This window comes from Canis lupus, chromosome 36 (genome assembly GCF_048164855.1).
Source record: "Canis lupus baileyi chromosome 36, mCanLup2.hap1, whole genome shotgun sequence".
In the NCBI taxonomy this organism is placed as follows: domain Eukaryota; kingdom Metazoa; phylum Chordata; class Mammalia; order Carnivora; family Canidae; genus Canis; species Canis lupus.
In genome coordinates, this window is record NC_132873.1 from 18,649,657 (window position 1) to 18,675,152 (window position 25,496).

The window sequence follows — 25,496 nt, forward strand, 5'->3', positions numbered from 1 at the left end:
CACTGTGGCTTTAATTTGCATTTCCCTAATAACTAATAATATTAAACATCTCATCTGGAATTCATGCATCTAATTAGTGAAGTCAAATTTATTTTCTACAAGTTGTTTGCCTCCTTACTATTTTGCAAAACTTCTTCCCAATCTAGGCTTGCCTTCATTTTTTTACAGCATCTTTTTTTTTTTTTACAGCATCTTTAAAGAAGAAAAGTTTAATGAACTTCAATCTATCAATTTTTTCTTTCACACGTTTTTATGTGCTCTGTATAATTTTTTTTCCTTATCCCAGAACACAAAGATTTTCTCCAATATTTCTCTCCAGAAGTTGTGTAGGTTAGGTTGTACATTAGGTCTAAAATACATTTCAAGCTAATTTTTGTCTATGGTACCGAGGGTAGAAAGTACATGAACATTAACTTTTTACCTTTACTTCACCATACACATAAATTTTTCTGGATTCATTCCTAATGGTTTTAAGTAGGATTAATCTGATGACTGTTGTTCTATCTTGGCCAGAAATGGAAGTCCACTATTTGTTAATGTAAGCTCTCCAGATGGTAGATATCCAATTGTTATAGCATATTTGTTGAAAAACACTACCCTTTCCCCATTGAATTACCCTGACACCTTTGTTAAACAATGTGTGTGGGTCTTTTTCTAAATTCCGTATCCTGTTGACTTATATTTCTGTACTTTTATCAGCACCACATGTCCCGAATACTGTACCCTTTAGTTTAAATCCTCCACTAAAAAATAAATTAAAAATCCTCCAACATTAGTCTTTAAAAAAAATTTTTTTTTTAATCTTACTAGTTTCTTTTGTATTTCCACCCAACTATTAAAATCCCCACGTCAATTTCTGTAAGAATGGCTCCTGGAATTTTTACTGGAGCTGCACTCAATTTACAGATCAATTTGGGGAAAACCAATTATTAAATAATGATCCAAGAGCATAATATATGTCTTGATTTAAGGCCTTTATTAATTTCTCTTAATATTTTACAGTTTTCATCATATTGGTCTTACATATACTTTATAAATTTATCCTTAAGTATCTCATATTTTTGATGTAACTACCAAAGGTATGGTTTTATAAATGTCAATCTCCAAGTATTTGTTGCTTGTAAATAAAGATCCAATTAAGATTGCACATTGACTTTGTGGCCTACAATCTTGCTAACCCCACTTTTTAGTTCTACCAGGTTTTGGTGGATTCCTTTTAGGATTTTCTACATATGAGATCATATCTTAGGTGCCTGTGTGGCTCAGTCGGTTAAGCATCTGCCTTCAGCTCAGGCCTTGATCCCAGGGTCCTTGGATGGAGTCCCTCGTGGGGCTCCCTGCTCAGTGGGGAGTCTGCTTCTCCCTCTGCTCCTCCCCACTGCTGGTGCACATACCACCCTCTCTCTCTCAAATGAATAAAATCTTTTTTTAAAAGAAAAAAGATCGTTATCTTCTGCAAATGAAGACTATTTGATACTGTCCCACATATCTACTGCTCTGTCATTGGTTTCTATTTTTTCTCCATGTCTCATTTTGGATAGTTTCTATTATCTACTGCTCTGTCTTTGGTTTCTATTTTTTCTCCATTTCTCATTTTGGATAGTTTCTATTATCATATCATCAAAGTTGCTGATCTTTTCTTCTGAAGTATCACTTCAGATGCTGTTATTTTTCATCTCTAAAAATTCTATGTGGATTTCTCTCTTTTTTTAAAGATATTCTCTCTTGTGTTTATGCTTTCTTTTACCCTCTTGAACACATGGGGCATTTATAATAGTTATATAACACCCTTGGTCTGCTAATTCCACCATCTCAGTCATCTCTAGCTCTGTTTCTATTGACTGAGTTATATTTGCTGTCCTTTTTTTTTTTTATTTTAACATGCCTTGTAAATTTTGGTTGGATGCTGGACACTGTGAGTCTCACTTTTTGGTGCACTGGACTATTTGAACAATGTTGGATTTTGTTCTGGAAACCAATGAAGTTACTTGAAATCAGTTGGATGCTTTCATGGTTTGCATTTAAGCATTGTTAGGGCAGCCCAGAGCAACCATTAGTCCAGGGCTAATTTGGCCCCATCACTAAGGGGACACAGTTTTGAGGCCTCTTCTCTATCCTTGTGTATTACTGCCTTGTGTGTTAATTATTCCCAGGTTTGTTATTTCCAGTATATATATATATATATATATTTTTTTTTTTTTGCATACTTCTGGTTGTTGTTCTCCAATCTTAGGTAGTTTCTTCACACACATGCACAGATCAGTATTCAATCAAAGACTTAAAGGGACCCTTCTGCAGATGCAGATCTCCAGAGCTCTGTTCTCTGTCTTTGTAGAACTACTACTTCTCTATGTCCTCCCAAGACTCTCATCTCTACCTGGTTTATAGAGTGAGATCTTCAGGCTCTGTTTGGGATCCACCTCCTTGCACTGTGGCCCAAAAATTTCCCCTAGTTTAGCAAGCTAGGACAATCAAAGGTTTACCTTGTTTGACTTTCTTCTCCCTGGGGTCTTAGTCTGCCACACTGCCTGTTGTCCAAAATCTGAAAATCACTATTTTTTGTATTTTTTTCTGGACTCTTTCCTGTTTCAGGAGGGAGGGTATATCTGATTACTGTTGCTTTATCTTAGCCAAAAATGGAAGTCCAGTATTTGTTAAGGTAAGCTCTCCAGGTGAGTCTAATAAGCCTGTGTCTCAAAAGTGTCATGTCAGAAAAGTTTCAGAGAAACTTTTCACTTAAAAAAAAAAAAAGCCCAATGCTACTTTGCAAAGAAATTGAGAAACCATTATTGTTTTGAAGAAAGTTTCATATGAAGATACTTAAACTAAAATATCTAATAGAAGATACCACAAAAATAAGAATTTGGAAAAAATCATCCTCTTCCTGAGGCATTCCAGAAAAAAAAAAAAAAGTCTATTTTAAAAACTTCTCTTACAGAAACCACTCATTAAAAAAGCATGTTCAGTAGGAACAATAAATAGCCATCAGTATAAAATCAGATAGTCATAGAATTTTACTAGTGTGACTTTCAAAAATCATGAACCTTGTAAACTAAATCAAGAAGACATTGCATAGGCACTGATAGGTAAGCAAAACTTTACCTATCAGTAAAAAAATAAGTAAGATTCTCTTCAGTACCAGTAAATTCCAACTGTACGTAGAGGTGTCTTCCCATCATAGATATCCCTCTGAAACTTACCCTTTTCCAAGTAAGACCTTGGAGCCCACGGTGGGTCCTCTTCAGCATAAGGATCACTATACTCAACCACAGCTGCTTCCTCCTCTTCATAATCTTCTGGGGGAGGAGGTGGAGGGGGGGATTCATCAAAGACTGGTTCTTCCACAGGTGGTGGTGGTGGTGGTGTATCTGAAACTAAGAATGTATCAAGCTGATAACAAAACTACATGAGATGCAAAGTTCAGTATTTCCTATCCAAGCTTCTATATACATGGAATATAAATCTAGATTTGAAAATAACGGTTTTAAATAAAAAATGAGTGGGCAAGAGAAAGCTCCCCACCAACTATAATATTTCCAATCTCCAAGCATGACTTCTCTTCCCTTTTGGTCAGGGCTGATGGGTGTTGAATAAAGTGTAGCCAAAACAGTTATTAAATGAGCCTCCTGGAACCTGTTTATGCTAATACATAATCCTCTTCTTCAAAGAAAGAGGTAAGTATAATACAGTTTAGTTTTATATTAGATCCAATGAGGAATGGTTATCAGAAATCTTAATAATTTGGAGATTTATAAACATTTAATTTATAATAAATTAGAATGTACTCATGAATAGTCAAATGAATTTTTTAAATAGCATTTTACCCAACTAGTAGAATGGAAATAACAAGGCTTTGGGTAACTTCATCTATGAAGATGTTTGTGTCTGCTATTTTTAATATATATAGAAAGAATTTCAGTAATTCAGACTAGTTCAGACTAATTTATGATCCAGAATTTCTTCAAGCTGAATTCCAAGAGTGATTTGAAAATTTCTCCGTGTAGATATCTGCTTCCACAGCTTAAGTATCAGCATATAGTAACATCTAAAAGATTAATCTCCAAAACCAGGGAACTCAAAGCTTTCAAAATGTTTGGTACATAACTGAGCACAGCTCAACAAAATAAACTGTAAAGCTGCATTTATCAGCTGCCCAATTTTATTTATGAATTCTTATTTATGAGGTACCAGTACTGTTCCTGTGAAATCCTTTGAGCAATCTTGTTTATTTTCTTTCATCTAAGCCTACTGATTGAATCAAATGGATCTGAGAAGACTGCTGATGTCTGGTGAGTATCATGTCCTGGCCTATTCCAGTATTCTCCCACCTGCTGCCACTCTATTTCCCAACCTATCTGCTTTATGCACTTCAAAACTTATTAAAAGTTATTCTTTTAGTCCTAATGGGTTTCTTAAATGAGCAAAAACTATAGATATGTGATTTAGTATAGATTTTATGACAAGTTATATATGGTTGGGCTAAGAATCAACCTATTTGACTTTAAACAATCACACAAAAACAAAGATCCAAAGGAACACTGTCTTCCAAAACAATCACCTTGAGAAATTACACTACAAAACTATTAAGAGTCTGCCATTGCTCATTTTTACCATTTCTTATAATGCCTCAGAGTTACTTTAATGAGATGGACATAAGCTACCATTTTTTTTTACTTAAAATGTGCCAATTACTCAGCTAGCACTTTCTGATACATTATTTCATTTAATCTTTACCATGGGAAGTGTGTTTTTAATCCTCATTTTTATGGATGTGGAAACTGGCTTTCCAAGATTAAGTAGTCCTACACTAGTGGAAGAGCAGGAATTTGAACTTCACTGCCCGTTATCTCAAAAGATACACTATTATGGATGAGATCAGTAACTTTAAAGTTCTGTTTCATTATTACTTATTCAACAGATGTCAATTGAGAGCCTACTATGATTAGCTACTATGCTCAGCAACGGGACATAGTAGTAGGCAAAAGTCACAGAGATATGGACAACCAATTTTTCACTTATAATTACGTGCAGCAAATGCCTTACATCATGAAAACACAGCAATAGACCAAAACTCTTACGTGGGTCAGGATAGGCTTCCTGAACCTGAAGGGTAAGTAAGAGTTAATGGCCAGAGGCTAGGATGGAGTGAGAGTGGATATTTCATGTCAGATGTAAAGGAGAAAAAAAAAAATACAAAGATAAGAGAGTAGGAACCCTTCAAAGAACTGGCCAAAGTTAGGTAGAAAGAGGCATGTGGAAGCTGAAGAGGACTAAGCAGGAAGGGCCTTCCAGCAGTTCGAATTCTATCCAAAGGGGAGCCATAGAAGGATTTTAAGAAGAATAGAATCATAGCTGCACTAGTTAGCCCAGTATACCTGGTTCCAAATAATTCCAGACTGTTTCCAAACATCTATCTTATTACGGACTATGTAATAGCTACCACAGAGTATCTTCAAAATAATATACCTGAAAACTATGAAGATAATTCCAAAAGATAAGTATGTGTCTTTCCAAGGTGAATGTTTTGAAGAGAACATTCATTTGAATGTGAAAGTCCTGCTATGTTTGTAAAATCAGCGACAGCTCACCTCAAAGTTTTCTTATTTTTATACATTTTGTAGGTGAGAAATGTATAGGACTATGGAAAAGAAAGAAAAGACTATTCCAAAAGGCAATCACACTGCTAAACATCGGAGGTGCTCATTGTTTACCTTCCAATAAACATAAATTAGACTGTTATCAGAAGCTAACAGAGATGCAAAGGCATTTGGAAAGAGACACTGAGCCCTCAGGCAAGTAAGACTGGATTATAACCAGTTAAAATACAACAAAGAAATGTGTCCATAAAAAGGAGGCATTCGGTTAGCTACAGAAGCACAAAAAAACAGGGACTAAAGTGTCTGCTTTGTGTCAGATGCTTCTCTATGTGCTGGGGAAAGAGCCAGCCAACAGAATAATAAAAAATTCCTACTCTTGTGAAAGCTCACATTCTAGTATTGGCAATACCCATATCCAAAGAAGCAGGAGTCCTAAACAGCAGAGTGCAAATACTTCTATCCGTCTGGTGAGGCCATCCCTGTTATGAGATGCATACATTCGGCTTCTTCATACTGATAGCATTAAAACTTTCATTAATGTAATTCCCCTAATTCAGATTCCATGCCCATCATGCAACCTTGATTGTGATGTGGGCTCCTCGTATAGACCGCTCACATAAAGAGAACTCCTCTATCTTACAGACTATGTTCACTGGTCTCTGTGATAGCAATTCCTCACTGAATGTTGATACAGGTTTCCTGTTTAGTAGACATCAGTCTCCTGAATTTCCTTTAATGCTTACCTAGGAGAAGCTGAATATGTCAAGAAAATTAGTTATCTGATCCTGCATGTCTCGATCCCAGACCACAGGCCAATGTAAATTCACTGCCAATCTACAAGGCCTCTTGGGAGACTTGGTGGCAATTTGGTCCCTTGAGACCTACCACAGCACGGCCATTTTTACACCTGGAATCACAAGACTGGAGGAAGATTCTCAAGCCAGCCACAAAACTCTACAACTCCAGTTATAGGAAACTAGGCTACTACTTGTTTGAAGAACTCAGAGAAAAAGATGGGATATCTGGTGACTAGACAGCATCTCCTTGGTTAGATGTGGTCGTTCATTTCTTATATGTGCTTTATTTTTGTCTTATCTTCACTACCAGATTTTAAGTTATCTGAAAGCAGAGAATTTCACCTTATTTTATTATTCACACTAGCTGCTCACACAGTGACTTGCTCATAATATTCAAGTATGTGAAGTATCAGCAAATGACTGACAAATCAGCCAATCATATATAATTGACATTTTATGCCTATAATCTGATCTACAGCATAAAGAAGACATAAACTTACTATTTTCTTGGACTCTGGCCACAAATCCCATTAAAGGTAACTGAGGAGTTACCTGTAGGATGGAGGGAGGAGGAGGAGCAAGAGATACTGCAAAAACAAAAAAGGTGTGGAGGATAAGGGGTAAGGGCAAGTTACATTAAAAGGAAAGGCTAATACAATAAAACGAACATATAAGGAGGGAAACCACTATGTACAAATATTTTATAAGCTATCTTAAAGATCCTCTTTTGAGAGATAACACATTAACACAAAAAATAAAGTATTAGGGGGAGTTTAAAGAAAATTCTAAAAATTGCAATAGGAAGCATTTATTATATACAGATCTATTCTACCATGAAATGGCAAACTGATCATATCACTAACATGTCTTTTCACAGAAAGAATTTCTTCAGATTATCATGAATAATTTGGTTTTCAGGATTTTAAAGCTTGTAAGTTTAAATGTTCATCAATACCAGAAAAAAAAAAAAACAAACAAACATTGCATCCCACATCCTAAATTTATACTTTTCATTACTTCATTAACAGGCAAATTAATTGGTTCTTCATTCATTAATTAAACAAATATTTACTGACTTTCTAGTAAGTGGCAAGCACTTTGCTAGGAGAGACCAGTTATCAAAACCATTCTGAGAGTTAGGTCCATGTCATTACAATTTTTCATAATCTCAATTCATACAAAAAACACTGGACTCATTCAAATCATCTTCTCCTCCCCAAGGTGTCTTTTTCTCCATCACAAACACCTGGCACAGTGCCTAGCACTAGTCAGCCTTCAGCAAGTGTTTAACATATGTAAATAAATAAACCAGGTACAGGCTGAAAAACTGCCCAAGATTAATTCTACAGTTATAGTTTCCCTCAGAATGGGTATAAAGTATAGTATGCATCTTCTTATAAAAAGAGAACACCTTTTATTAATTCCAAGTTACAATTAAGACTAATACAATTGGAAAGATGAATGAGAGTCACTGCCCTCAAAGATATTACATTCTAATTGGGAATACAAAACAAAATAATAACCTTAACCCAGCAATGTCTGTAGCAATTCCCTGGAGGTGGCTGTGGTGGGAGAGTCGGCAATGGTGATAGTGGTGGGGGCACAGGGATGGGCCAGTAGTAAGGAAAGCCACACAGAAATGCTCTCTGAACAGGCACCAGAAGAAAAAGAGTTCAAGCAGACAAGAATGGAGAAAGACCAGCTGAGAACCAAGTCAGGGGCAAAGGCTTGGAGGTATAAAACAACATGACCAGTTCACAGGACTGGAAATGTTTCTATATGCTAGCACAAAATAGCCCTGAGGGAAAATAACCTGGAAAGGTTAAGTGGGTAGATATGAAATAGGGAAGTACCTTAGGTGAAAGAGTGCTCCGTACAAAGAGACTGGACTTTACAGTCACTTGCGTCAAATATCTGATTCACTATTTTTTGCTGTTAAACACCAAGTTAGTAATAACAAAAACCAAAAATCTAGTGCATGCAGAATGCCTAACCCAGGACCTGGCACAAAAATATCAAGACAGCAAAAACACAAAGAACAGAACTTAGTAACTGTGAAAAAGTACCACTTGGTAACTGAGGAACATATATAAATGTATAGACAAGAGTTAAGCTATTAGTTAATACTGAAGAATATCTAGATGTAAGAGACAGAGTAGAATAACCCTAGAAATGGGTACCTTTTTTTAAAAAAAGCTATCTTTTGATTAGGTTTTTCCCTAAGTCCTATTTCTTGGTAGTAACCCTTCAGCAGTGTGTTTCCCCTCGCAAAGGCATGGGAGGGACAACTGTTGATACATTCCCAATACCCCATATTTCCAACTTGGAGAAAGATGGCGATGTAATGAACACAGAAGGAGCAGAGACAAATAATAAAAGAAAAAAGCAGCAGATAGCAACTGGCATTCTAGGAAAGTAGAGATTGGGTGTATGTTCATATCAAATAAGATGAAAAAGTTCCTCCTCTGTCAGCACCAGGCCCAACCTCCCCTATAAAAGAAAAGTAGGCAATTTCCCACCTCAGTCACTGTTTCTCATCCAAATTAAAAATAATAATAATAACCTTCTGGTGCTCAGTTAAACCAAATGATTAGGTGCTTGACTCAGAACAGTCTTTCTGTAGGTAAGTCAAGTGTATTATTGTTTTTTAAGATGAGTATATTCTATTTCTTTTCTAGTTCTGAAAGTGAAAATCTGAAACCATATTGGTTTTAGGAAGTCCACCAAGAACAGCCCAGGTAAAAAACAATTCCAAATCTATCTAAAACAGATTTACTTTATTAAAAATTCAGTTCCAAATGGAGTTTACAAAGGTCACCCCAAATGTTACTTTTCTTCTCCAGGGAAAAATTTTTATGTGATAGTTCCGTTAATTCAAATACCACAGTATTTTCTTTCTAGACCATATTAAGATTGTATCTGACCAGAACTCCTGTGAACCAGAACATCCTACTTTACACTAGATTTATTTTCCTGAGTTGAAAATCAACTATGCTAGGAGATTTAAGCAGGATTTTTATGAGAATTATTTGCAATATTCAGTTCTAGTCCTAGGCATCTTGTGAATAGGGAAGAACAGAAGTAACCAGACACTTGTTTTCACTCCACTTAGCTAAGATGATTCTTCATATAAGACTCTTTCCCTATAACAACCGAAAGATCTCCAAACTTAGATTCAAGAGTTTTATATTCATAATATACACTAATGACATTAATGTGAAGAGATGGCCTCACCAAATGACTGGAATTTATAAAGAGATCTTATGTTCTACAGACAGCAACAAGTAGATATGTACAGAGTAAAAAGCTCTGTAAGCAAACCAAACTTAGAGGATGAGTCTGTGCTGATGAAATATATAGACTTCCCAAGCATGACCTTCCTGGTTATTTATAAAATCCTTTGAAGCATAATCTTTGAGGTTTCTTGTTTTATTTTTCCTAAAAGATTTTATTTATTTATTGGAGCGAGAGAAAGCATGTACAGGGGCAGAGGGAGAGAGAGAAGCAGACTCCCCACTGAGCAGGGAGCCCAATGTGGGGCTTGATCCCAGGACCCTGAGATCATGCCCTGAGCCGAAGGCAGAACCTAAACCAATTAGGCCACCCAGCCTCCCAAGGTTTTAAAATGTCTACCTCAAAGAGTTTTGAAAAATAACTTGGAATTTTACATCTTACTTCCACAGATTTATAAATATTATGAGAAAATAAAACTAAAGAAACATTCTAAATACTACTTCTAAAACCACTAAAGAATACTACCTGGGGCACCTGGGTGGTGCAATCAATTAAGCATCTGACTCTTGGTTTCAGCTCAAGTCGTAACCTCAGGGTTGTCAGGGCCCCACTTCGGACTCCATGCTCAGTGCAGAGTCTGCTTAAGTTTCTCTCTCCTTATCCCCCTTCCCCCAGCTCTAAAATAAATAAATACATCTTAAAAAAAAAAAAAAGATACCACCTTTAGAGGTTATAGACATCTGACACCCATTCAAGTTTAGTTGCTTATATTTTACATTGCAGTAAGGGAAATGATTTAAGCAATTCATTTTAAAAGTGAAATGTTTCCTAAACAGGAACAGCAAGGAATATTTAAAAGTGAACCTGACTTATCAAACTCAGCAAGGAGGATTTTTTTGATAGAAAAGAATAAAGTTACCAAATAATTATCAGTTCTATAGATTCAGGATAAAAAAGAATTGGATCATTATTGTTATTGCTTTTCAAGCCAAAAAAAAAAAAATCACCGTAAGATGTTATGCCAAGGAAAAGTAGCAGATTAACACAAAGTTTAAAAACACAGCTTATGTTAATATCAGTGTAAACAGTCTATCTAGCTTACTTGGTCATCTGAGAATATAACACTTTTCAATTGTTTTCTTGCTCTTTTTGCTTTCATTACAGTAAGCATTCTTTTAAAAAAAAAAAAAAAAAAGAGTAAGCATTCTCTAACAAACCCTAAAGATTACCTACTATAAGGATTTGAAAATTGCTTCTTGCTATTGTTCTTTATTCATACTTGCTAAAGCCCCACCACATCTGTATTTTTCTGGAAATTTATGGTAGTGCTGTAACTTAACTATCACTTAGAGAATATATGTTAGTGGCTTTTCTTCTGTAATATCACCAACCCAATATTATTTTTTTACTTTTTTAGTTGTTTTTAATAACATCCATTGTCTATATAGTCACATTCCTTGGAACCAACATTTCACTTTATGAATTAGACTTTTTAAAGTCTTTCCTATAAGAAAATGTGAACAGTAAAATATAGGATTACCTATTACCAAAAGACCTTGGTACTTAAATACCACCTTATTGATTCTTTAACATTATGGACTGAATATTTATGCATCCTTAAGTTCCTATGGTGAAATTCTAATGTGATGGTATTAGGAGGTGGGGGTCTTTGAGAGGCAATTAGGTGGACCCCTCATGAATGGAATTAGTCCCTTATAAAAGAGACCTAGATAACTCCCTCTCTTTCCACCATGTGAGGATATGAGAAGATAGCAGTCTGCAAACCAGAAGAGACTTCAGAACTTAACCATACTAGTACCCTGATCTGACTTCCAGACTCCCAGAACTATAAGAACTATGAGAAATAAATTTGTTATTTATAAGCCACACAGTCTGTAGCACTTTCTGAGAATAGCCTGAACTAAGACACTTATCAAACTAGGTTTATTTATGCAAATGTAAATATCTGTGTGTGTGTGTGTGTGTGTGTGTGTGTATGTGTATACACATACTTCTTTACCACCAAGGGGCTTCAGCTTCACATTTATATTTAAGGTAAAAACTGTTAACTTATGCTTAGCTCTCTTTATTTCAGTGACCCTCTTTGCTGCTGACAAGATGAATGATAAATTGTTATTCCTATTTCTTGGGCTAGATTAGTAACAAACAATGAGAACCAAAGGGGTTTCATTTATGCCCCAAAGTGTTCCTTTCATTAACTTGCTTCTGAAATAATCTCATTAGAAAACACTTATTGTACCCTTAGGATCATTAGAAAACAATTAATATACTCTTAGGACTTGGCACTAGACACTGGGTATTCCATATTTTAATTCCTATGTTGAAATGCTCTTTCAAATTCAAACAAAATATAGTAACAGTGCTGCTAGATTTCCATCTCACAGAAAACCATATTGAATTTGGGACTCCTGGGTGGCTCAGCGGTTGAGCATCTGTCTTTGTCTCAGGGCGAGATCCTGGGATTTGGGATTGAGTCCCACAACTGGTTCCTTGCTGGGAGCCTGCCTCCCTCTTCCAGTATCTCTGCCTCTCTCTGTGTGTCTCATGAATAAATAAATAAAATCTTTAAAAAAAGAATACTGAATTTATAGATTCCCATGAATCCCAGACTTTTAGCTCACTTCTTAAGTACATTTCAAGTCTCTGATTATAAAATACAGGCTTATAAAACAAACACCTGAGATAATTTTGTTAAATCAGGGAATTAGATTGTTAGAAAGCACAACACACACTTTTTTATCTTAAATATGAATAAACAGGGATGACTATAAGACCAGTGGGAGTAATATAAGACATTTATATAATATTCTAAGGCAAATAAAATGAAGGTGGATCTAGCAGCCTTAGAACACTGGTTTGCAAAGTATTAATTCTTGCAAAAAAGAAAAAAAGATTTTCAAAGAACATGATTTAGAGACACCCGGGTGGCTCAGTCAGTTAAGTGTCTGCCTTTGGCTCAGGTCATGATCTCGGAGTTCTGGGATCAAGCCCCATGTTGGGCTCCCTGCTCAGTGGAGAGGACTCCCTTCTCTCTCTGCCCCTCTCCCCATTCATACTCTGTCTCTCTCTCTCTCTCTAATAAATAAAATCTTTAAAGAAAAAAAAAACATGATTTAGTTAAAAAAAAAAGTTTAGGAAAAGCATTATGATAAAAAGCAAAGAAAGCTGTAGTCACCCTCTTTAAACAATTACCAAATCCCTGGGGAAGAAAGGCAGAACTGAGAAGAGTACAGGAGGGGAAGAAAAAACTAAATAAATTATACTGAAGGTTCAAAAATATCAATTCATTTTATATCCATGAGTGTGAAAATACTTTCATTAAAATCATTCCAGAGAGTAGGGTATTTTTCTACTTTAACACATACTTTCAAGTATGTTAAAATCAGATTTCCAAAGAAAGAAGTATTGAAACATGTATTTAAAACACATTTAAGTATGTGCTTAAAGAGTCTTCAAATAAATGCCAGCAACAGGGTTCTTTAAAAGACTAATATTTTGCACATGTACACAAAAAAAGTATCCTTATATCTATTTCCTAAGTATCATATACAGTTGGTCACCAGTCATAACAGAGAAACATCTCTCAGGTCCATTACGGAACCACCATTTGGACTGACATCTTTCAAACTCTACGTAAGGATAAGGAAGGGCATGAGGGCCATAAGCATTAATTGTCTAGACTTCCAAGAGGGCAAGGGAGAGAACTTATCTTCAGCAGAACTAGGAAACAGGCCATATCTAACGAATTAAAATAAAAAAAAATGCATTTAGGTACAAAATAGCACCTGTTCAAAAATGAGTTTGGAATACATGATTTGAGGGGATCCCTGGATGGCTCAGCAGTTTAGCACCTGCCTTTGGCCCAGGGCTTGATCCTGGAGTCCCAGGATTGAGTCCCACATCTAGCTCCTAGCATGGAGCCTGCTTCTCCCTCTGCTTGTGTCTCTGCCTCTCCCTCTCTCTGTCTCTCATGAATAAATTAAAAAAAAAAAAAAGAATGACACAGCCAAAATCACTAAGTGTAATCAAGGACAGCAGCAACAGAAGTATATTTCAATTAAGGCAGTGGGTAATCACACTACAGTGTACACATGGCATTTAATTTTAAGAAGGATCCAAAAGAGTGAAGGGACTTGAATAAAGGAAGGTCTCTGGCTCTCATCCATTTTATATCACAATGTGGACATCTCCTCACCACCCACCACCTTCCACCAAAGAGAAGTCTAGGAGAGTAAGAGAGAGAGGAAAGAACATGAAACTTAGAGACAGATGACCTAAGTTCAAATCCTAACCTGACATTACCTCAGCCTCAGTTTCTCATCCTATAAAATACAAATGAAGATGATCACATGATTGGAAGAATCAAATGAGATAATATATGTAAAAACATTCTTTAAACTGCATTTATCTAGGTGGTTCAAATTTCTTCCGCATGACTCCAAAGGAATAAGGTTTCACCAAAAAGTAAGTAGCCACAATAGACTGGTTTCCAGGCTTATCAAAGATGGAATGGGTTGTCCCCTAATATTAAAGATACCCAGGTTTACTAGCCTCTGGGCAAAAATCCAGAAAAACACACTAAGCTGATATACCATATCCACAATAATCACAGAGTCTAATCTTTGCTCTTACCTTCTCTGGGGAAGAAGCAAAAATAATGATTGAATATGGTATTAAATATGTGCCAGATTAATTTTTTTCTGTATGCATAAAGCAACTGAAAGAAAACTGTAATATCTGGGTCTGTCCAAGTCCCAGCTTTCCCATCATAGGATTGGTATGAGAATTGAGTAAGATAGTTTAACTGCCTAGTACAAAACAGCTTCAAAATACCATTTCCAGGGCAGCCCAGGTGGCTCAGTGGTTTAGCGCCACCTTTGGCCCAGGGCCTGCTCCTGCCAGGATCGAGTCCCACGTCGGGCTCCCTGCATGGAGCCTGCTTCTCTCTCTGCCTGTGTCTCTGCCTCTCTCTCTCTGTGTGTGTGTGTTTCTCATGAATATATAAAATCTTTAAAAACAAAACAAAATACCATTTCCAGGGGTGCCCTGGGTTGCTCAGTCAGTTAAGCATCTGCCTTTGGGTCAAGTCATGATACCAGGGTCCTGGGACTGAGCCCTATATAAGGCTCTCTGCTCAGCAGAGAGGGAATCTGTTTCTCCCTCTCCCTTTGCCCCTCCCCCTGCTTGTGCTCGCGCGCTCTCTCTCTCTCTCAAATAAGTAAAATCTTAAAAAAAAAAAAAAAAAAAAAAGAAGAAAAAAACACCACCATTTCTCTTTTACTATATCATTTATCTCTGTTCATGAACACTCAATTTTCATTATTTGGTATTCATAGAGCAAGGTTATCTGATTAATAAGGAAATATTGCTCACCACAATATTATTTTTAAAAGCAAATGATCACCAGCACAAAGATTCTGTTCAGAAAAATTAGGTTCTACAAGTTTATATGGAAATCATGTACTGATTAAAAAAAAAAAAGAACTGAATAATACAGTATTAGCAACCTTATAGTCATTCTTCCAATCATTCAACAAATAGTACTAAACACCTGTTATGTGATAATAATTTATAATTCAAGGTTCTCCCCCCGCCCCAATAATTGAAATTTTTAAACAGATATATTCTACAGAATGCAGAAGAAAATCTAACCTGGGTTCTGGCTATAAAAAGGTCCTCCATTCATCTGATTCTGAAGGCTTGTCTGTGAAGTTATGGAAGGAGGGCGTCTATAGGGCAACGAGCCCCCTATTGTTGGGGGAGTATGGCGAGAGGCAGGTCTATTCATACTGTAGAACTGAACAGGATGACCTGGAAAAGGCAAAGAGCATAAATTTGTCATTAAAAGAAAATTATGTCAAACAATGAAGTGCTTTAGGTACATTTCCTGAATCTTAATAAGATTATTAAAAAAAACAATGTTTAGTTAATTTGCTATCTGATAAACATCATGCAAAGTCACAGTTATTGCTCAGCTGACATATCAAAGTGCAAAAGCAGGAAAGTAGGTAAATAAAAAAAAACAAAATTAGGTTTGGAAAAGCTATGTTCTAAATAGATTACTAATATAATTTGATAGGGTTTCAAAATCATCACAATTAAAATTTATGGCTTACTTCCTCTTCCACCCCCCCAAAATGGCCACTAAAAACTAAACAAGACAAGGAGTGCCTGGGTGGCTCAGTCACTTAAGTATCTAACTCTTGATTTCAGCTCAGGTCATGAGTTGTCAGATTGAGCGTCACATCAGGCTCTGCACCAGGCCTGGAGCCTGTGTAAGATTCTCTCTCCTCCTCCTTCTAAAAAAAAAAAAAAAAAAAAAAAAGGAGGAAAGGAGAAAAGGAGGGAGGGAAGGGGGGAGGAACGGGGAAAGGGAGAGAGTAGGAAAAAGAGCACCTGGATGGCACAGTTGGTTAAGCACCCCACTCTTGGTTTCAGTTTCAGCTCAGGTAGTGATCTTAGGCTCCTGAGATCAAGCCCTTATGTCATGCTTGGATTCTCTCTCCCTCTGCCCCTCCCCACTGATACTAGCCCCTCCCCCAACTCTCTTTCACTCTCTCTCTTTAAATATATATTACATAAGAATGGCATCTGGGAAAGCAAAAGAAAAAATGTCTGACACACAACACAGTCTTATCAAAATAATAGTAATAGCAGGAGTAAATTTAAGGTGGCAATTAGTTTAAAGGAAAACAAAATATTCCAGCAAAAGATCAAGTGATATTATTCCAATTCAAACACATCTTTATTCAATCAAAAATCTCCATCTCCAAAGCTAGATTATTTTGTCTTAAAATTAGAGTTTAAGAATTTTACAATTAAGGAAAAATCTAAGATACAAAAAGTGCATCAAAATATATCTTGCTTGTAATACCATCTCTAAGCCTATAATATTTATTAGCAATTTCACTCAATTTTGCTGAGTACTTCAACAACCATTGCTAACTAAAGACATTCTTTCTTAATCTATGCAGTTCCCTAATGCAATCCAGTTCCTAAATTTTATCTTGACTCCACTTAACTTAACATCATTCAGCTGAAGGCCTACTATTTCAGACAGAGCACTAGAGCACTCATGAGATTACTCCAGCCCAGCTGAAAGAGGAGGAAAGAGAAGGGAGAGGGAAGGGGAGGAAACCGAAGTGAGAGGGGGAAGGAGTGGGGAGATGAAGGAAAGAGGAGGGAGGAGAAAGTGCAAGGAGGATGAAAAGGAGGGGGAGAGGAGAAAAGAAAGAAAAACACTTCTTGCAATTTTTCAACTCATCCATGATTGTAAAAAAAAGGTTTAGAGGAGTAAAATTGGTCGTCAGGAACTCCATACTTTTATCAAACTTGGATTCATATGAACTCATATATAATGAATATTATAAAAGTACTCAAGATCGGCTATATTATTTAATTCTACATATGACAGCATCAAAATCTAAAAATCAATTCTACTGGATGAAAATCTGGAGTATACAAGCTTAAACATAATCTATTGTCAAGTCTCTAACAATGATAAAAAATAGAAAAATATATAAAGTAATACATTATTAAAAGGTACATTTTGTCATTTGAATCACCAGGTACAACAGGTACTGACACTTTAGTAATCAATCTGTAACAAACTAATATAAACCAACCATCTTCAAATTCAAAACATCTGATAATTAACACTATTATGAATATTATACTCAGTAATTCAAAGACACTACATAAAAGACTCTCTATTCATACCATTAAGAAGACATTTACTTTGCTTTGGGTTAAAAAGGCAAACAAAACTAGAGTTAAAGTAACACAGACCTAACTATGAAACAGAAAACTAAAAAGTTCTAGAAAAAACAAAAAAAAAAATCTTTATGACCTTGAGTGACAAGTTTAAAAGTATGACACTGAAAGCACAATCCATAAGAGAAAAAAAAATCAATAAACTAGACTCAATCAAAATTAAGAACTCCCCTTCTAAAAGACACCATTAAGAGAATAAAAAGATAAGTCACAAATGGAAGAAAATATTCCCAAATAATATAACCAATGAAGGACTTACGTTTTCTTATCAAATGATTTTATTTCTGAATAAACAAACCAATTCAAAAGCGGAGGGCAAAGAAACAAAAAAACAAATTGTCAAATTCAAAATTTGGACAAAGAAACAAAAAAAAGAAAATAAACAGATGGCAAAGAAGCACAAAAAAGATGTTCTACATCATCAGTCATTAGGGAAATGCAAATTAAAACCACATAAGAAACTATTATACACCTATTAGAATGGCTAAAGTTTAAGGGGGTAAAAAAGGAAACTAGAGAGGGAGACAAACCATGAGACTCCTAACTCTGGGAAATGAACAAAGGGTTGTGGAAGGGGAGGTGGGTGGGGGGGATGGGTAACTGGGTGGCGGGCACTGAGGAGGGCACTTGATGTGATGAGCACTGGGTGTTACACTCTATGTTGGCAAATCGAACTTCAATAAAAACAAAAAACAAGAAAAAAAAGCAAACTGACAATAAGTGCTAACAAGTTGAGCAACAGGAAGTCTCACACTCTGCTGGTGGGTGTTCAGCCACTTTGGAAAACAATTTGACAGTTTCTCATAAAATTAAACATTCATTTACATCCAATCCCAGCAATCCTACTCCCTAAGGTGTTTACCCAAATGAACTGAAAACCTACACTTACAGTCTGTGTGTGTAAGCTTATAGCAATTTTATTCATAATAACCCCAAAATGGAAATACTCCAAATGTCCCTCAACTGGGAAAGGGATAAACTGTGGTACATCCAAATGACAGAACACTACTCAGTAATAAAAGGGAACAAAAAAATGACATATGAAACAACATGAATAAATATCAAATGCAGTGGTGCCAAAAAGCCAGACCCAGAAGGCTACGTATCATATGCTTCCATTTACATGATATTCTTACAAAGGCAAAACTTTAGAGACAAAAAACAAAACAACAACAGATCTAAAGGTTGCCAGAGGCTAGGAGTGAAAGGGAATGACTGACTACAAAGAACATGGAGGACATGTGCAGATGATAGGACTATTCTACCTCTTAACTGAAGTTGTGGTGACATCACTATATACATTTGTCACAAGTGTAGATGCCAAAAAGGGTGAATTTTACTGTATGTAAATTACAACTTAATAAGAAGAAAAAAGTACTTGGTGATTCAAAGAGTGTATAAAAGAGATTGATATAAATTGTTATGAAGGTATTTACCTTGCTTTTTTGTTAAGAAAAACTAAAATTATCCACTCATATAACAAATGTTTATTCAATGCAGACTATGAAGCAGTACCTATTAAATTATTTTATTACTAAAATGTTGACTCGGGTGGTAGCGATTTGTTCCTTCTGGGCCTATAACCAACCTCAAGATATATTTTTTACTCCATTGATTCTGGAGCATAACATGATTCCTATATTTAACCAGACAGTCTGGCCTAAGAGATATATGTGTAGATCAAAGAATAGCCCATGTTTACATTTACATGGAAAGCTTTTCTTAAAAAGCTATCACGGGGTGCCTGGGTGGCTCAGTCAGTTCAGGATCTGCCTTCAGCTCGAGTCATGATCCAGAGTCCTGACTCCGGCATCCAGTCCCATGTCAGGGCTCCCTGTTCAGCAAGAGAGTCTGCTTCTGCCTCTGCCTCTCATCCCACTCGTGCTCTCACTCTCTCATAAAGAAATAAAAACAAAAAAAATATTAAAGTGCTATTACAGACACTATCCCATAAAACACCATCCAAAATCCATTTTAGCTAAAAGTATCCTTTAACACATTTAAACATCTGGTTATAGCTGCAGAGCTAAATATGTAATCTATGAAATATTTGGCAAGCTAAGGTGATGTGTGTCCAAACATACACATTTTTGTTAATAGATAAAGAATTTGTTTACTAACCAGCATCACTATTAACTTTGCAAATACATTTTGTAGCAACTGAATCTTCTTCCCCCTCCCCATCAAAACGGATTTTAGGTTGCTATTTTAAAACACTGAAACACCAGTTAACCTTAAGTAACATTTAACTAAACATGAAATTCTTTAAAAGTCCATTATCTAGGGACGCCTGGGTGGCTCAGTGGTTGAGCACCTGCCTTCAGCTCAGGGCGTGATCCCAGTGTCCTGGGATCAAGTCCTGCATCAGGCTCCCCAAAGGGAGCCTATTTCTCCCTCTGCCTATGTATTTGCCTCTCTCTGTGTGTCTCTCATGAATAAATAAAATCTTTTTAAAAAGTCCATTGTCCATATGTTTTCAGTGCTGCTATAATAGAGACTTCTAAACTGTTTTATCAGATATTTCCTATAAAATATACCTTATAATTATTTCCATATTATTTCCATAGACTTTTCTCTGTTAAAGTCTTAATCTGTAACAATATTTCTAACAACAACGTCTCAAAACTGTAAGAAGATGGCTCCATATTAAATTCACAGAACTCCAATAAATGAAATTCAAGCATTAAAAAAATGTGTATTTGTGTTACTCTACTGGAAAAAAGCATGTGAACTTTACCCTGATTTCCTCAGGAAATTCTATTCTTGGTCACATGCCATTTTCTAGTTAGTCTGTTATTCTTCAGATTTTATACACACACACAGCACAAACAAAAGTCATAAAGCCAGAGTTCCAGATAAAAGAGCCAGATGACTGGATGTGCCTGCCAAAGAACAAGCCATACTCACCTGTAGGGGGAGTGGAAGAAACAACAGGGGGAGTTGGAGAAGTGAAGCCATCAGCAAGGGTCTGGGCCCCCCCAGCAGCAGCGTCTGGGGCAGTGGAGGAAGGGACAGTAGCAGGAACAAGAGGGGCAGGGGCAGATGCAGAAGTAGCAGGAAGGGGAGGAGTACCAGCAGAGCCAGCGGGGGCTGAGGGGAAAGAGGAGTAAGAGGCGGCATTAATGAGGCAGACCCATTAGGCAGGATTAGAAAAAGCATTAGAGAACCTAATGTTAAATATTCAGCGCTTAACACTAACCAAAGAAAAGAAGAGAATAGGGAAAAAAATGAAGCTTATATTAAAGGATAATTAGGTTTGCAGCAAATAATTCAAAATGCTCAGGGCAATGTACAGATTTTTTAATTCATTAAAAACAGCATTCCGTTTTACCTGAAAGCCACTACTCTAAGAAAAGTAACTTTTCTACTGTATTGTACCTTTTATATTATAATTTTTAGCATAGTATTTTGTAAACAGTATACAAAACTAAACATAATACATTAGGAAACAGTATTCCATTTTGAAACACAAAAATCAGAAAATAAACATATTCTAGACAAAAACATTAGGTAAAAAAAAATCAGAAAAATCTTTTTCATGATTTTAAAAATATTATTATAAAAAAATTATTATCTATTTGGTATAAGTAAATTAAATACAAAAAAGTCTATCCCTAGGTCTTTTGTGTCACACTTTTAAAACTAAAGTTCAACTTTGATGAATAAATAAATTAAATAAGCACATTTTTCTGTTTCAGAAAAAAAAAGGTAGCATTTCAGAGTATTAAGTTCCAAGAGTCCACTAAATTTAACTGCCAAAACTACTTTTAAATTTGTCCAGTCCTTTTTTTACCTATGTGATTCTCACACTGTGTCCAAATGCACGCAATGTCATAACGCTGGAGTTAAACATATAACTCATACCCAGGAGGTACCTGAAACCTCAAAGCACCAACTGAGCCACTGCACCAAAGACAAAGCCAAATAACAGAGGTATGTGAGCATAAATTCAGAAATCACTTGGTTAAAAATAACAAATGCATAAAGATTTCCCAACATTTATGGAGTCCTAAAGGAAAAAAAATCTTCATTATGAAGAAAGCCCATCATTATTAAATTGGAAATTGAATTCAAATTCAAAAAAGACAAGTAAAGATGAGGCACCATTCATGTTTTACCTGGAAAGACACTGGGAGGAGAGGGAGTAGGAACAGCAATGGGAACACCCACACTCCCACTTCCACTGTTCTCCCGACTGCTGCTCCGACTACTTGGGTGACTTCCTCCACTACTCCCACTGCTGCTAAAGAAATAAGAGCCACCAAAACATGAGTATTTATATAAGATACCACCAGCACTTCCCAAAATTTTCTGAAATGAATATAGCTAAACAAAGATTATTCAAAAGCCCTCCATTTCATGTATTAATTTCTGAGTAAAACAGGAAAAAAACATGAGTTCAAGAAATTCATTCTGACTACCTTTTAATAAGCATCTATTAAAGAAAGTGAAATTGAGAAAGAAGGAAAAATTCTGTAGAAATATAAGTGGTAAGTGACAGGACTCAACACACAAAAATAGTATTACTTTTACTGCCTGAAGAAACTTGTTTTATAATAAAAAACACAGTTTTCCTAAACAGGTTATTTGATTAATTTTATTTATGATATCTTGGTGTACCATTTCATATTAATGTTTTACCATGTATAGTTTTTCATCTGTAAAGTTCCACCAAAAAACAACTTGCAATTTCCCACATCTAATCCATAACTTTTTTCCCCACATCTGGTCCATAACTTTCTTTCAGGTCAACTACAACTATTAATTTTTTAGAGAAGTTTGTATTTTTAAGATGTCTGTTTTTTCTGGGTTTATTATTTTTTTTCCAACTTCCTGACCTCAAAGCTGCATCAGAACATGAGGAGAGAGAGGCAGAATCAGATGAGGTTTGGGAGAGTAGAGTGAGGAAAAGAACTTAGTGCTTGGAAAATGAGAGAGATTTAACTGAAGTAATCTGAACAAATTATGGTACTATGACCATCACATTTTGCACTGAGGTAGAGAAAATACCTGTAAGTTCGATTTCTTTGATTCACAGAAGCTGTCCTCACAGGGCTCTGCTGCGAGGGAGCCATATTACGGGTTGGGCTAGGTACGTAATCATTTGGTACCACTGGAGGACGCACTGGCTCCAGTGTGCGATAGGGGGAGTGCCGCCTACAAAAAGAAGAGCGTATGTATTGTGTGATTAGCAAATTTCGGCACAATAAATTCAAAGAGTTGCCAGTAGTGAAATACAATTTGTATTCAGAGATAGGAAAATGTTTTAACATAACCCAGCTACCAATTTCAGTTTTTCCTTAAGTATCGCTTCTCTGCTGTTAGGGTTTTGATGAGTATTGCTGTTCTTTCATCCCCAACCTCATTTCCCTGTACTAAGGCAATTTTGTTCACTCACTCTCAGAGAGTACAAAGATTCAATTCTCCCACCAAGTAAGCCAGTGTCTCCCAGACTCTTCCTTTGGGGGGTGGGGGGGAGAGATGAGTTCAAATTATTTTAGTACCATGTCAAAGTTTCCCAACTGCACTGCACGAATGCACTAATTATCTTCCTCACCCCTCTCTCCCTAACCAAAGATATTCAAAGATCAGATAAATAAATCCAGAATTTGGCTCCACAACCCCCCACAGTGATAATCAGTAGCAACTATAACAAGTCATCTTCCTTTCTATATAGTAAATACAAAGAAACTGAACTATATCCATACACAGAAATACGCAAGTTAGTCTCATCTCCTTCCATTCTCATCTCACTTCCTCCTTCAACTTTCACCTTGCTCTCTTTTACCTCTTATCCTCCTCAAATTCAACATTTAAAAGGGATATAAAAAGAAAAGACCACCTAAGTCTTTCTGCCTTATTTTTTTCGAACTGCAAAGTACAAAAAGGACTGGATTTTATTAATATATTTCCTTCTTCTCAAAATTTCCTTTTAAAAGGAGAGAGTGAGGAAAGAAAGGAAACAGGATAGGAAATAGGATGCACAATGGCACATTAGTGATTATTAAATTAGGTCTCATCCCTAAGTTTCTGAATTCTTTATGACAATGATAAATACTCAACTGACATGAAACTGACATTTTGCAGATAAGATTCTGATTTCTAAAAGAATAAAAATTGGAATCTCAAGATGTGAAAATTAAAAAGCTTTCTTTTCCTGAAATGATGTTGCTCCCTTACAAATTTCTCAATAATTCTCTCACCACAAAGTCCCAAGGTTCCTTTAAATACTGCTCTTCTGGGCTACTCAAGTTATGGTTCATTGATTTTGGAAGAGAGCACTTTGAATTGACCCTGTCCACTCTTCTACCTTCAAAATCTTGCATAAATGCATGTGTACATTAATAATTAAGAATAAGTAAAAGACACTGCATGAGATATTGGGTCCAAGGAAGAAAACAAAATGTCAGGAACTTAGATTTAAAATACTAAAAAGTTTAGGTATCTTAGAAATTATGTAAATATTTTTAAAAATTAGATAGGAAACTGATTAATTTCCAAACATTTGATTTCTAGACAATTTTTCCCAGACAATAAAAATGTTATGTTTCAAGCAAGAAAAAACCCTTTGCTGACTGAGAACAATACCATGAAGGCAATGATAAAAACAAAGTCAAAAATAAGGGGCAAAGGAAACAAAATATGATGGCTATGCAAAGCTTATGCAAAAAAGCCAGATTGTGACCATCAACTGGTTTGTGGTGTTCAGCAACTCTGGTCTCCAATGATCCTGCAGAACCCTTGCTAATACACAAGGGAAACAAATACTGGACTATGAATAAATCTTCAAAATTTTAGAGCAACACACAGTTTTATTTTCCTAGAGACGACAGTGGGTTACCTTGCTAACGTTCTTGACTTAAAATTTTAAAAATCTGTTAGGCAATGACAGAAACGTAGCCATTCCATAGGAGAGTAAATACTTCCTCTTGATCTCTCTACTCTTACATCTGCATAATTATACCCCATCATGTCATCAACATTCTCTCCTGAAGTTTAAACCTTATTTGATCTACTAGATGCTTTTCTCCCTAATGTAAGCAGAATTTGTTTTGTTTACCCCACATAAGATCATCCTATTCCTGGCTGGAACTCATTTTTATTCTTTTACTTCCCACTGTCCTAACTATAACTCCTCTTCCAACATTATCCTCTTTTATAATTTTTTTTTCTTTTTTTTTCTCTTTTTTAATTCTAATTCATCTTTGTCCTGTCCTGACCTCTGGTGCTTAATTAGGTTTTCTGTCATTTTCTTTCTCTTTCTCCTTTTTACCTTTTTTCTTTCTTTTTCTTTCTTTTCTTTTTTTTTTTTGGTGAGGGGGCCAAAACCAGCATTGTCAATTTAAAAAAATTTAAGCACACATCATAAAGCCAATGGTTGTCAAAGCATTTTGTCTTTGTCTTATACATTTTTTAAAAATCCAATGTGCAGTACAATGACTGAAAAGTTTGATAGAGAACAAATATTACCCCCCTTTTACAGATGAAAAAACTGGATTGCTAAGAGGCTGACTATGCAAGACAACAGAGCAGAAGAAGAGCTGGACCACAATTTTAGTCATCTGGCTTCTGGGACATATTATGTCCACCTGATCAAAATTTCCATGATAAAACTTTTTTTCATGTTAAAAACATTTCTTTAAGTAATCTCTACTCCCATTGTGGGGCTGGAACTCACAACCCTGAGATCAAGAGCTGCATGCTCTTCTGACTGCGCTAGCCAGGCACCGCAATAAACCAAATTTTTATACTATGATGCTATAGAAGAAAAATATTATAAACTTTTTCATTAATTGGCCATTTCTGCCAAAAGTCAAACCCATAACTCACTTCTGCTGTACTGAATTAAGCTCGGTATTCTCAGAACAACACAAGATACACAGATTTTGGTAATCTACACAGTGTTCTTCATAAGAGCAGTCTAAAAGCACAGTCAACTGTAATATGAAATACTCTAAATATTTTCTGAAATTAGAGTGCAATTTATAATAAACCATGAACTTAGGTTAGGATTTTACCTCAAATTTAAAATTGATTAGAAAAATAACTTTTAAACAAAATCTTTTTAAAGTAT

General features: G+C 35.8%; 1 protein-coding gene across 50 annotated transcripts in view; it reads right to left on the reverse strand.

Moving 5' to 3' along the window:
- Positions 1-25,496, reverse strand: part of ABI2 (abl interactor 2) — a 122,006-nt gene that overhangs the window by 15,846 nt on the left and 80,664 nt on the right. For 8 of the 50 annotated variants that reach the window (XM_072813009.1, XM_072813013.1, XM_072813007.1 and 5 more), the window contains 6 exons: positions 22,433-22,579; positions 21,541-21,665; positions 20,330-20,512; positions 15,302-15,460; positions 6,895-6,981; positions 3,201-3,374 (listed from right to left, as the gene is read on the reverse strand). In XM_072813009.1, coding sequence (XP_072669110.1) covers positions 3,201-3,374; positions 6,895-6,981; positions 15,302-15,460; positions 20,330-20,512; positions 21,541-21,665; positions 22,433-22,579 — 875 coding nt within the window. The remainder of the gene's footprint in view (positions 1-3,200; positions 3,375-6,894; positions 6,982-15,301; positions 15,461-20,329; positions 20,513-21,540; positions 21,666-22,432; positions 22,580-25,496) is intronic. The other 42 variants (XM_072813010.1, XM_072813008.1, XM_072813018.1 and 39 more) reach the window with 14 other exon arrangements.